General features: G+C 32.2%; 1 protein-coding gene across 3 annotated transcripts in view; it reads right to left on the bottom strand.

Annotated features, from left to right (window-relative positions):
* Positions 1–2541: 2541 nt before the first annotated feature.
* Positions 2542–13980, bottom strand: part of LOC127736432 (orexin receptor type 2-like) — a 65130-nt gene continuing 53691 nt past the window's right edge. For 2 of the 3 annotated variants that reach the window (XM_052246980.1, XM_052246996.1), the window contains exons 4-7: positions 9810–10009; positions 8857–8937; positions 4455–4482; positions 2542–2815 (exon numbers count right to left, since the gene is read on the bottom strand). In XM_052246980.1, coding sequence (XP_052102940.1) covers positions 2728–2815; positions 4455–4482; positions 8857–8937; positions 9810–10009 — 397 coding nt within the window. In that variant the 3' untranslated portion in view covers positions 2542–2727. The remainder of the gene's footprint in view (positions 2816–4454; positions 4483–8856; positions 8938–9809; positions 10010–13980) is intronic. The other variant, XM_052246987.1, reaches the window with a different exon arrangement.

The following is a 13980-nucleotide window of genomic DNA, read 5'->3' as shown; positions in this document are numbered from 1 at the left end:
AGGGATAGTATTTAAAAGATTGTTGTTTCCCTCTATAAATGTATATCATTTCTAGATTGTAGACCACAGGTAGGAATATTATTTGTATATGATTGTTGTTGAGCTCTTAAATATCATTTCTAGGATTGTAGACCACAGGTAGGGCTAGTATTTGTACATGATTGTTGTTGCCCTATATAAGCATTTTTGGGTTTGTAGCACACAGGTTGGGATAGTATTTGTAAAAGATTGTTGTTTCCTTCTATATATTATTTCTAGGTTTGAAGACCACATGTATGGATGGTATTTGTATATGATTGTTGTTGCCCTCTGATCTTCCTGGGTTTGTACACCATAGGTAGGGATAGGATTTGTATATACTTTGTTTTGCCTTCTATATATTATTTCTGCTTTTGTAGACTGCGGGTAGACATAGTTTTTGTATATGTTTGTTGTTGTCGCCCTCTATATATCTTTTCTAGGTATGAATTGTATTTGTATATGATTGTTGTTGTCCTCTGTGTATTGTTCTTGGGTTGTTGACGGCAGGTAGTGATAGTTGCCCTTTGTTAATCGTTCTGGGTTTGTAGACCACAGGTAGGGATATTATTTGTATATGTTTGTTGTTGTCCTCTGTGTATTGTTCTTGGGTTGTTGACGGCAGGTAGTGATAGTTGCCCTTTGTTAATCGTTCTGGGTTTGTAGACCACAGGTAGGGATATTATTTGTATATGTTTGTTGTTGTCCTCTGTGTATTGTTCTTGGGTTGTTGACGGCAGGTAGTGATAGTTGCCCTTTGTTAATAGTTCTGGGTTTTTAGACCACAGGTAGGGATAGTATTTGTATATGTTTTTTTGTTGTCTTCTGTGTATTGTTCTTGGTTTGTTGACGGCAGGTAGTGATAGTTGCCCTTTGTTAATCGTTCTGGGTTTGTAGACCACAGGTAGGGATAGTATTTGTATATGTTTTTTTGTTGTCTTCTGTGTATTGTTCTTGGGTTGTAGACGGCAGGTAGTGATAGTTGCCCTATGTTAATCGTTCTGGGTTTGTAGACCACAGGTAGGGATATTATTTGTTTATGTTTGTTGAACCCCTTTGTATATCTTTTCTTGGTGTGTAGACCACAGGTAGGGATAGTATTTGTATATGTTTGTTGTACCCCTTTGTATATCTTTTCTTGGTGTATAGACCACAGGTAGGGATAGTATAAATTATGTTTGTTGTTGCCCTTTTTATATTTTTTTCTAGGTTGTTGTTTAGAGTTGCTGTTTCATTAGCATGCACCTATCATATCTCTTTTATTTATCAAAATGATTAGACTTGAGTTCATTGTGAAGTCTATGAGAATTAAATATGCCTATTTGTATTCGTTACGCTGAGAAACCTACGTACTTTTATATATTTTCAATCACTGGAAAAGAAATAACATAGTTGATTAGCACTGACATTTCCGTAATTACACGTCATAGCTAGTTTTATTGTTTAGCCATGACATCCGTAATTACATGTAATAGCTAGTTTTGCTGTTTATTCTTAAAATGTCCGATCTTCCAAAGCGTCAACAGATTTAATTCGTTTTCGTACAATTCAGAAAAATATTACTTTAGGCTTTCTGTCCGAAGGTGAACAGTTTTTAATTCAGAATAAAATTATCAATGTATTTCGTGGAAAATAAATTAAGTTAAAAAAAGTTGATAGCAATTATTTGTTGGATACAAAACTAAAGTTATTACAGTCTGTACAGACACTTTTGCAATATGATTATGAATAAATAAAAATGGAATTTTGTATAATTTAGAATGCTTCTAGGGAATCGTATCCTATTTTTCCTTTTTGTTTTATTTATTTATGTTTGGCTACGTTATCATAATCTATCATACTAGGAAGGTTTACATTTTGTAATATATCTGGGCCCGTATGCATAAAGCTACTTAAGTTAAGATTTGTTCCGAACGGACGGATTTTTCTTCATGTCCTACGATAAATCAATATTACGATTGGTTATCTTAACTTCAGTCGCTTTATGCATACGGGCCCTGTAGTCAAACTGATAAGTAGTCAAAATCAATATTAATAATTCTGTATTGCTGTGGCCGTATCGTTTCACAACTTTTATGTTTAACTAGAGTTTTTTCATGATGAATATTGGCAGCTGACTATCGTCTCATCAAAGTATAAAAACATATTCTCTGTTTTAGGTTGTTTGTCTTGTGGTGTCCTCTATGTTGGCGATTTTTGAAGTTTGTTGTTTTAGTAAAGCTTTGAATCAATGTCTCAAAAAAAGTAAAATAATAAAAATACCGAGCTAAGGAAAATTCAAAACGGAAAGTTCCTTATCAAATGGCAAAATCAAAAGCTCAATCACATCAAACGAATGGAAGACAACTGTCATATTCCTGACTTTGTACAGGTATTTCCTTATGTAGAAAATGGTGGATTAAACCTGGTTTTATAGGTAGATAAAACCTCTCACTTGTATGACAGTCGCATATAATTCAATTATATTGACAACAACGTGTGAGCAAATTTTCATGGTGCAGAATTATGGAAAACAAAAAGATCTAAAGTTACACAGTTTTTTTATTTCACAATCAACATAATCATATACCATATTTTAACATTGAAAATCACAAACATAAATAGACGAATAAAATGTGTTATTTTGAGAAAGCAGATTTGTTATACAGTTACATGTTTGTGAAGCTGGGAATTTGATGGATGACAACGTATTTCAATTGATCCTTTCATTTAATGGAGAAACTTTGAGTCTTCTGATGATGGTTCATTTGAATTCTGATAAAGCCGTCTCTTTATAGAACGATCAGTGCACAGTTTCCTAAAATGTAACAACAAAATGTTCAGTGAATCGCAAGAATACATGCAGAGACCTCAAAATGTTTGGACTACATTATTTTCATAAAACATTCGAATATTATATATGTATGACAGAAGAGAAGGAAAGACTAACATAAAAACCAAAGACACACGTACATCTAAACAACAGAACATACAGATTGACTTTTCATCTGATTAAACCAGGAATAAAATCAATTACCCCAGAAGGTTAATCACATCCTGCCATACCCGTGCTATTGTTCTGAAGTCAAGGCTATTAAACTTTGTGTCATATATGTTGTTAGATATGACAATATATGTTAATACGTAAGAGTTGTCATGTAAAAAGCGCTATTAAATGTGATGAAATGGAATGAAACCGTTACTATCACTAATATAATATATGAACTAATTCACCAAACATATGTATTTATACATACATGTTGGAAATATTTCCCCTTATATATGAACCTGTCAGTTGTGATGTTTTAATGTTTTTTTTTTTATTTGAGCGACTGTTTACAACCAACAGCAGTGACTATCTTAACTAGCTTCCTGCAATAACGAGCACATTTATAGCTTTCGAAATTATGTACCGTCTTTTATTGTTCAAGTTTGTCGTCCTTCTGTTAGTAGCTGAACTGTGCAGGTTTTCTTTTGTTATTATGTTTACGTTTAGATTAGAGAATGGAAATGTGTAAAAGAGACAAAAACCCGACCAAGGAGCTGAAAAAAGCCCAAGACCACCAATGGGCCTTCAATGCAGCGAGAAAATCCCAATCCCGGAGGCGGGCTTTAGCTGACCCCTTAACAATAATGTATACTAGTTAAGCGGCAGGATGCCACACTAAACCCCGAAACATTCAAATGAACCAATATTGAAATAGAAACAAACAAGACTAACAAAGTTTGACGACATATGATTAAGATAGGTAATTAAAAGGGGAGGTTTACGAGCACATTTAAACTGTATTAACCACATATCATTGTGTGTCTTAACCAAAATAAGGCTATATGGACCACGTGTGCATTGTTGTTAGTCTTTGTTTGTACTTATCGGAGGATTAGGATGTCGGTGGTTGGTGTGGTCTGCTCTACTGGTAATTTCTATTTACCGTTAAATGCATTTATACATAATTTATGCCATGAATACAAAAGTCCATTATTTACACAAATGATTACATTCACATATTAAATTTAACAACATATTATGTTTCAACAAACAAACTATTCAGAGACCAAACGTTTAAAAATTAATTAAAACATTTATATATTCTTAACTGTTTCACGATTTACATCTTGTTATTTTTAAGGCAAATCATTCCAAATTCGTTCACCGGAATACATTAATGTTTTTTTTCTCTCATAAAATTTGCATTTGGCTTTGTCAGGCGTAATCTTTGTGTTAATTGAACTTAACTAATAATTTGGGAATTTACATATTGAAAATTTTCTCTAAAAATAAGGAGCTGTTAATCCATTTCAAGATGTTAATTCCAAAATAGTTTTTTGATCGGTTTTTAACTTTCTTCTCGATATTAAGCCTTGTAAACTATTATATAGTAAAGATGAAGGTGTGGTAATATCAGCTTCTAAAACAGCCCTCGCTTACCTCGCTAACTTTGTTATTTGATACTTACTCTGTAACAGTGTCCATTTTGACATTAGCTGCATAGAAGATAAAACAGATTACATTAATTATTGACAAAACGAAAAGCTAAGGGGATTTGTACAATCAGAGGCTATAACTCTTAACGTAATCAAAACATTGAGGAAATACAAGTAATCAAATATGAAAATAAGAAGATGTGGTATGATTGCCAATGAGACAACTCTCCACAAGAGACCAAATGACACAGAAAATAAAGTTTACAAACATTTTAAAGATTGACAGATTACATTCCGCACCTGTTGTGTTTTTACTGAATCCTTGTAACTAGTTCAATACAATTTTGAACTTATCATTTGAAAAGTATATTTTTCAAAAATAAGAACAAACAAATAACAGGAATACTATTTTACAAAATTGATAAAGTACTGCCGCAATTTGATAATAAAAAATTGTTAAATACAGCCAGGTATACCGTCAGTTGATATGTCTAATAGTTTTGTGCAAAAGCATTATATCTATAAAATCGCTGGTTACACTATTGATGCCCTTTGATTGAATAATTAAAAGTTGATATCATCTTTTCTCAATTGCATTTTCAATAAGGTATACCACAGACACAGTTAGGTTTATTTCATATCTTGATTTACCTCTAGAAAAAAGTAAAATAACAAAATTACCGAACTCCAAGGAAAATTATCAAATGGCAAAATCAAAAGTTCAAACACATCAAACGAATGGAAAACAATTGTCATATTCAAAAATTCAAATTGACAGTTTATTATAATAGTAGGTTTATTTCGGACTTTTGTCAAAAATGATATATTTTGTCAACTAATAGAAATACCTATTGCTTCTCTAACTACCAGGTTTTTGTTTTATTTCATTATATCAAGAAACGTAGACAGTCTAAAATAACTTACACGACAAGAAACAAGCATATTGATACATTCATTAAGTACAAAGATTGGAGGCAACCTTTCAGATGATCAATACAAACAATTTATCATCTGTATTCTTCATGGATTTCACAATAATTAATCCTGTATAGTGTGACAAAAATTAAGGTAAGGTAGGGTGAACGCTAGTATTATGAATCCTCGATTTATCCCTTATGTTTTATTTTGTGAACCTTTTCAAATATGCATTCCATTCCAATATGTGAAAACGATAAGTAAAGCAACGAATTATCAAAATGAAAAAAAATAAAAACCACTGATAAGAATTAAAAGGGAAATGATTGATATCTTAAAAAACCAAAAACAAAACAACACCGTCTCATGTTCATATATATGTCCCTAACCGTCCATAGTTGTCATTTGCTATTTCTTAATATTCTTTGTCCTTTGAAGATTTTCCTGCTGATAGGATAATAATCTTTGGAAAACCCATTAAACTTTTTTTTACTCAGGACAATCTAAAGCTTGATATATTCTATACAAACATGTCTATTGTTGCAGAACGTATGATAACGTCATACTGTCTTTTGGGTTTTATGTTTTATTGCAGTAAACGCCGCATCTGTTTAACCCGACCACTATTGTGCATGTACCAAGTCAGGCTATCTGGACCATAAGTTGTTCGATGTTGTTTATTTTTGTTTGTTTGTCTGTTTATTTACGAAGGAGTTGGGTGTTAGTGGATTGTGTGGTCTGTTGTAATGTGCGGCATATCTGACCATTTATCCCTTTTTATTTTTTATTCATGACAAAGACACATTACAGGAAAGATAATTATAATGTGAATAAAAAGCAAACTGAATGACAGAATATGAGAAAATATCTCTGATAAAATGCTTTTAGAAAATTAAAAGAAAAAATGGTGCACCGTACCTTTATTCTTTGTATTATGCAAAATAGACAAAATTACTGTACATTCCTTTACAAAATAAATCATCTGAGAAATCTCACCTTATACTGCTTATGTGAAGAAAACAAAATTGAATCAATTCATACATATTTTGGAAATATTAAACCAGTCGTAAAAAATGATAATAGAACAAATTATACAAAGTCGTACAAATAAATTGCCTTCCTGCCACAAAGCGAAATTGCAGAAAAAAAAAAGAAGTTAAACTAGAAAAGCCTTTAAAAATTATGTTAATTAATTAATGAATGAACATGTTAATACAGTCTGGACACTTAAGTGCACACAGTTTGATATTTTTTATGTGACTGTGATAAAATATTGAAATTGCCATATCTGACATAAATTGACTACTAACAATAGATTTTTGACAAAATAAAAATGAGCAAAAGCCGTACACAAAAAGATATTTTACACAAAATAACATCTGTGGAGAAGACATCTTGTTATAAAATATATTATTGGGTAAACCTGTTTGTCATATCTAAATATTGATGACAAAATCTCAAAATGAGGCTAATTTGACAGTTTATGCATTTTTATTCACTAAATTCAAGAAGTTTGAAGCCCAAGTGTTAATTTGTAAGCAAAAAATTGGAAGATATGAATATTGATGTCTGACAAACTAATGTCTTATGAACATCAGAAGAACCGTATTGGGTTGATTTATGATACTTTTTATTTTTTTAAAATTGAATTTGCAAAAGCAGTGGCCTTATTTTACCTTTTACTTTGCTTATTTCATTAACTTAAACAATTAAGATATTTATTTAGTTAATTGTTAAGTGTCTAGCGGTCTGTTTCGGTGGTCGTTAAATGACAGCTTCTTTGGGAATCAGACAGTTTTAGTTGTCTTTGACAATGAGAAAAACCCATACCGTATGGTCGGCTATAAAAGGCCCCTACAAGAAAAATTTGAAACAATTCAATTCAGAAAACTAACGTAGCATATTTCGTGAAGTTTTATAAAGTGAAGATAGTAATTAATTGTAAACTTTTACACGTGGTAAATGATAATCAACCTAACGATAAGTAGTCTTTTTTGAAATTTTACTTCGTGTCGGTCAAGTAAACCCCCGCGTGCCTCAGATAGCAAATTTTTGAAGGCATTGAAAAGGCTTTTATTTGACATATGAAATGGCATTGAGATTAAAATTAATCAACCACTTCATATTTAAATATGCTTTAAATGTTATTCATAAATGAATGAAATAATAAATTCTGCGTATTTTAAACAATACAGAAAAGTAATTTGTGATGCCACTTGGGTATTTGTTTACGTCATTTGGGCGTCATAAACATGTAATAATTGAAACAATACTGACGTGTTGTTTTAGATTATTAAATATGGTCATTTGTAAACGACTTGTACTTTCTTTGTCTGCAACGAACAATATTACCTTATTCGTAATTATGGTTGTAGGAACGGAAACAATATATGTTTTAACGAAAGATATCAATCACGTATCAAACAATTATTGTTTACAAGAATGAACATATTTTTATTAACTAGATGACTATTTGGAGCAAACAAAGGAAACAAGGAAACATTTTGAGCTGACATGACTTATTTATTAAAACTAAAGCAATCTTTCAGCATTTCTGTAATTCACATCAACTATCATTAAATCACCTAATTAGAACAAGACTCGACTTCTTCCTTCATAAGTGTCAGCTAAAGATTGAATGGTAATATTAGCAAACTAAAGTTTTCTGGAATTTCATCAAATAAATGAATTGATCAATCATCAATCATCAATGAAATAACAATTTCCAAAGTGTCGTGTAACAAAGTGGCATCAAAAACAAAGGATTATCTAACATAGTGCTTCATTTTAAAGTGTTTGATTGAATTCAAGGGAAACACAAACTCCGTTTATTTCTGATGACTATTTTTACGAAGATGAACTTTGATATTTGTAATCTTTTATGAAAAATGATTAAAACATGAATTTTCCAAATTGTTTTACATCAAATTCAAACGACGATTTTGTTAAGTATCTGCTGTAATTTTGAGCATCTTTTTTTGTACTCGTCTGCATACTTTTTATCTAGTTGTATGATTGCCAATGAGACAATTAGACACCAGAGAACAAAGAACGAGGATGTAAACAATTATATATTGTTCAACAATGAGTAGAACCCATACCGCACAGTAAGCTTTAAAATGCCCCGACATGACAAAATGATGGTTCATTGAATTGACCGAGGATACATTCAATACCTTCAATAGCAAAAAGAATTTGCTGCTTAACAAATAACAATTTTATAGATATTATGTTCAAAGTGTTTGAGTATTTGAGAGTTTGAGAAGTAAACAATGATAACGAGAGACAAAATCTGCATTATCTTTCGACCGTTTATTACTTTATCTTATCACCATCTCCATGAATTAGTCACAACGGTTACAATATTTAAATAAAAAAAGAGAATGAAAATGATGTCATGTATCTGTTATCATCAATGTGTAGATGAAAAAACAATGCCAACGATGAAATATATACGTCGAATAATATCTTCCATTTATTGATGATAACCCATGGCTTCGATTTAACACTATTACCTACCTGTTAATGTTCCGTGTCTTCCATGTGTTGATGCCAAGCCACAAAGTTTACAAGCCACACGGAATTCTTTCTTGAACTTTTCTGAAAAAAAATTTGACTGATATATTATGTTATAATGTTCTTATTTCAAATTGTCTGTATTTTTATATGTAATTCTTGCCCTATTTATACTTCCCAGACCAGTTGAATATTTGTTTAGTATCAACAAGTGGTACATTTGATCCCATTTCTATATTGGTCGACAATAAAATTTCAAATACTAGTTGTTAAAACGCTCCGCAGGCCTCGCGAATATGAAAGTTTAATTATTATAAGTGAATAAATATCGTATCACACTCGATGCAGTAGTAGAATATATATTCAATAGTTGCGTTTGTTCTATGGGGATATTCAGTTTATAGTTTTTTTATTAACCAAGAAGTAAAACTTTTCATAGTATGATACGACCATGTAATTAACTTACAACCAACGTTAGACTTGTGTTACAAGTGGTCAGTTCAATATGTATTTTTTTATTAGTGCTAAAACATTCTGGTTTCAATATCTGATATTTAAAATTAAACGGTTAATCATGAAATGATAGAACAATTACTTGTAAGGCAAGAAATTTGGTGAACGCTGCTATGATTTGGACAACAAACATTAAACTACATCATATCGACAAAGGCAAAATAATGATATAGTACTATGATATTTTAATATCAATATAACAGAAGAATCGTTTCAAATACGAAAATAATAGATATTGATGTGACTAAAACCATCGTAACAAAGAAGATTAAACTGCAGGACAATTAAATATAAAACAAGCGAATCTCTATTAAAAAGTACTGACTTTAACTAATCAAACTGCCTGTCTTATATAAAATCCGTATAACATTATGAAAAATCGAGTTTTCTAACCAGCTTGTATAGTAATCTACTTATCATGCTAATGTTACAGAAGAACCTACCACTCATAAAATTATAAATAACAGGATTGATTGCACTGTTGAAATAGCATAGAAGATGAGACGTTAAAGTTGTTAGAGCTAGAACATCTTGATTGGTCGTATTGGTCATACCCGCATATCTACAATCAAACAATAAAATATGGTACGTTATAGATACTACAATCACATCTTGATTGGTCGTTTTGGTCATACCCGCATATCTACAATGAAAAAATAAAAGATGGTACGTTATAGATACTACAATCACATCTTGATTGGTCGTATTGGTCATACCCGCATATCTACAATGAAAAAATAAAAGATGGTACGTTATAGATACTACAATCACATCTTGATTGGTCGTATTGGTCATACCCGCATATCTACAATGAAAAAATAAAAGATGGTACGTTATAGATACTACAATCACATCTTGATTGGTCGTATTAGTCATACCCGCATATCTACAATGAAAAAATAAAAGATGGTATGTTATAGATACTACAATCACATCTTGATTGGTCCTATTGGTCATACCCGCATATCTACATTTTTCATTGGCTATTATTCATCAGATCAAAAGAAGATACGACGAGATAGGTGTAAGAACAAAAAAGTTTGAAAGTCAAATCTTGTGAGTCGTTATCAAATATACAGTTCAAGCAAAATTAATACAGAAGGAGTGTTTTACTGCAAATAAAGCTAGACTGGGTGTGTCAACAGGGTCAATTAGAGGCAACTGTTGTTTACTGATGTTATAATATCAGGAATCCATTAAGAAGATACTTATCAAGGTAAAAAACAAAAATAGTGGATATCGCATGCACTAAAAAAACAAGCGAATCCAAGCGCCTCGATAAGGTAAGAGTTTACTGCTTCACATACTCGACTAGTCCGAGATTACTCTGACGTCCAATGGCTGTTTTGCCAGACTAGCTGGGGCCATTGGACGTCAGAGCTCGTCCCATATCAAAAGTGGATATTTGCCCGTCCAAAATAGATGCGCTGCTTCGTCGCTTTTGGTGCCAACGGACGGCCTTGGAATTATATAAATCGGGTATCAATTTGTTCATTTTTCATTTATCTCTTCATTTATGTAAGTTTTACCTACCTGCCACCCTTTATTTTCTCATATTTAGACAGTTTTCACAGTGACCCATCGATTCAGACATTTTTACTTTTTTTTTCAAATGGACGTCAAGTTACGAGAGATTTTGCGACCTCGAGACTCAAATATGCAAATATTTATACTTTTTTCACCTCCTTTATAGGAGATCGATATTTAACATTTAGTAGCCAACCACGATTTTTCACCTCCTTTACAGGAGATCGGTATTAAGCATTTAGTACCAACCACGATAACATTCGGAAGCTCTCGGATATTTACATTGCTTGCATCGTAAATGAGCGAGGTGTTAGATTATATATTCATATTGACCTAGGGTCATATGCATACATCATTTCCCATAGTCCATTGTGCCTTACTTTTTTCTCGTGATCACATGACAATCTTTCAAAATGAAAGTCAAAATGCCAGAATCGGTGGGTCACTGTGAAAACTGTCTAAATATGAGAAAATAAAGGGTGGCAGGTAGGTGAAACTTACATAAATGAAGAGATAAATGAAAATGAACAAATTGATACCCGATTTATATAATTCCAAGGCCGTCCGTTGGCACCAGAAGCGACGAAGCAGCGAATCTATTTTGGACGGGCAAATATCCACTTTTTGATATGGGACGAGCTCTGACGTCCCACGGCCCCAGCTTGTCTGGCAAAACAGCCGTTGGACGTCAGAGTAATCTCGGACTAATACTCGACTCGCTTTGCAAATTTGTTTTGTTATTGACATTCTTTTTTAAAGCTCGATCTGTCTCTGAAATTAATTCTATCAAAACTTTTGATTTTTTATAACCCTGTATGCCACCATTTCTTTTAGACGAATTTTCAATGTGTAATTGAAAATTCGTCTAAAAGAAATTAACCACAATGCTTTTCAATATAAAAATGGTAGCGTACGCTATTAATTTATTGTTTTGGGATACCATACGGAATATTTTGTTAATGGTGAGCAAATATGTAAAACATGCTACACAAAAGAACAAGTAATCAGTATGCTGGAATTTCTTATTGACAACATATTTGTTGAATTTGGATGCAGACTTTTTCAACAAATTGTTGGCATTCCTATGGGAACGAACTGTGCGCCTCTCCTTGTCGACCTTTTCTTATTTTCATAAGAGTCGGAGATCCTTCAGACACTTGTCAAAAACAAGAAGATCAAAGAAGACACATCCTTTAATTTCACATTCAGATATGTTGATGATGTTCTTTCCATTAATAATATTGTGCTATGCTCAATTTTGTATTTTTGCCTTTCATTTTTGCTTATATACTTTGTCTATAGAGTGTCTGTATGCCATTTTGTTTTTCTTTGTTGAAATAGTTATTTATTTGTATAGTGATTAAGATTATATTACAATGTTGACTGCTGTGCCCCAATTTTTGAAATTTTTATCAATTATGTCTGTTTGTTTTGCTCGCACATTGTTGTCAATATAATGGAATTCTATGCGACTGTCATACAACTGAGAGGTTTAGCTAGCTATAAAACCAGGTTTAATCCCCCATTTCCTGCATTAGGAAATGGCTGTACTAAGTCAGGTATACGACAGTTGTTTTCCATTTGTTTGATGTGTTTGAGCTTTTGATTTTACCTTTCTATAAAGAACTTTCCGTTTTGAATATCCCTTGAAGGTCGGTATTTTTTTGTTATTTTTGTTTTTAGCCATCGGCAGATAGTAAGTAAACTATTGAATTAAATAATTTCGAGTTCAAACTTTTGGACAGAAGCAACGTGAACTTTTTCGTATTTGACTCTAGATCGTATCTCATTAGTTTAAACATCATTATTCAAATTATTTAAACAGAAGTATTTTACACTGTTACAAGAACTGTCAAGCCGTCCAACGTTTACCCGGTTATTTGGTGGGGTTGTGTTATATAACTGTGTAGGGGTTTGTTGGCAGTTGTTCCTTTTGCCATGCATTGTCTGTTTTGTTTCTTAATTATGGCATCTTGTAATTTTTCTCTTTAAAAGGATTTTAATGGCTTTACTGTTTACAACTTTTAACACATCACATTGATAACGGGGTCTGTTCTATTCCTGAGAATGTCTCTTCCTGTTTGAAATATTCCTAGGATTGCATGATGGCTGGTGTATTCTAAGGTGTAGGTAATTACCCTGTTGATGTACCTCGTCTCGCTATGTTAGGAGTTCATTTGTATTATTTCACTCCTATGTAGGTCTGTTAATATGATCTGCTTCTGTGCAGAAAGATCTTATATTTTGTTTGAACTTAGGCACAAAAAGGACAAATTAAGAACTAAGGTATAAACATATCTATTGTGCAGTATTGCAGAAAAAATCGAGCTGTAACGATGTAGTTGAAGAAGCATCGATCGTTAGGTACTGTAAACAGTAGTCTCTGTAGCAGAAGTAATATCATTGTTGTTCAACTAAAATAATAATTAGATAGAAAATAACAATCAACCATAAATTAACAACAGCCATCCAACCACATAGACAATAAAGGACATAAAGACAAGCACGAAAGAGTATAAAACATCAATGGAAAAATCCGACCCTGTAAAACTACTAGATAAAAAGAGAGTGCAGATAACAATAGGACAATAAAACCGTAAGACGAATAAATTACAGCCCAGTAGTCAGCACTTCTGTGTTCACATAAATGGTCACTATTATGGTCATGATTATAAATTAACTGTCTAAACAATTTAGAATTTTTCGAAATACTTAGAATGTTCTACCCCGAGAATAGAAAAACTTAGCTGATTTTGGCAAGACATTTCATTTAAGAATTTTGGGTCCTTAATTCTCTTCACCTTCGTGCTTTATTTTGACCTTTTCAACTTTTTTTAATTCAAGCTTCACTGGTGAGTGTTTTTGTATACGAAATAATCGTCTGGCGTACAAAATTTTAACCCTGGTATATATGATGAGTTTATTTAGAGTCGATAGTAGTTTACCTCTGCTCAAATCTTATTATTCCATAAAGAATATACAAATCAAGGTAAAAACAAATATCTGAGGGATCGCGTTAACTCCGAAAGTGGCGAAGCAGGTTGCACCGAGATGCAAAACATCTACTGCTATTTATGCATCACCCAC

Source organism: Mytilus californianus, unplaced genomic scaffold (assembly GCF_021869535.1).
Source record: "Mytilus californianus isolate M0D057914Y unplaced genomic scaffold, xbMytCali1.0.p SCAF_1, whole genome shotgun sequence".
In the NCBI taxonomy this organism is placed as follows: Eukaryota; Metazoa; Mollusca; class Bivalvia; order Mytilida; family Mytilidae; genus Mytilus; species Mytilus californianus.
This window is presented reverse-complemented; position numbering and strand designations above follow the sequence as displayed.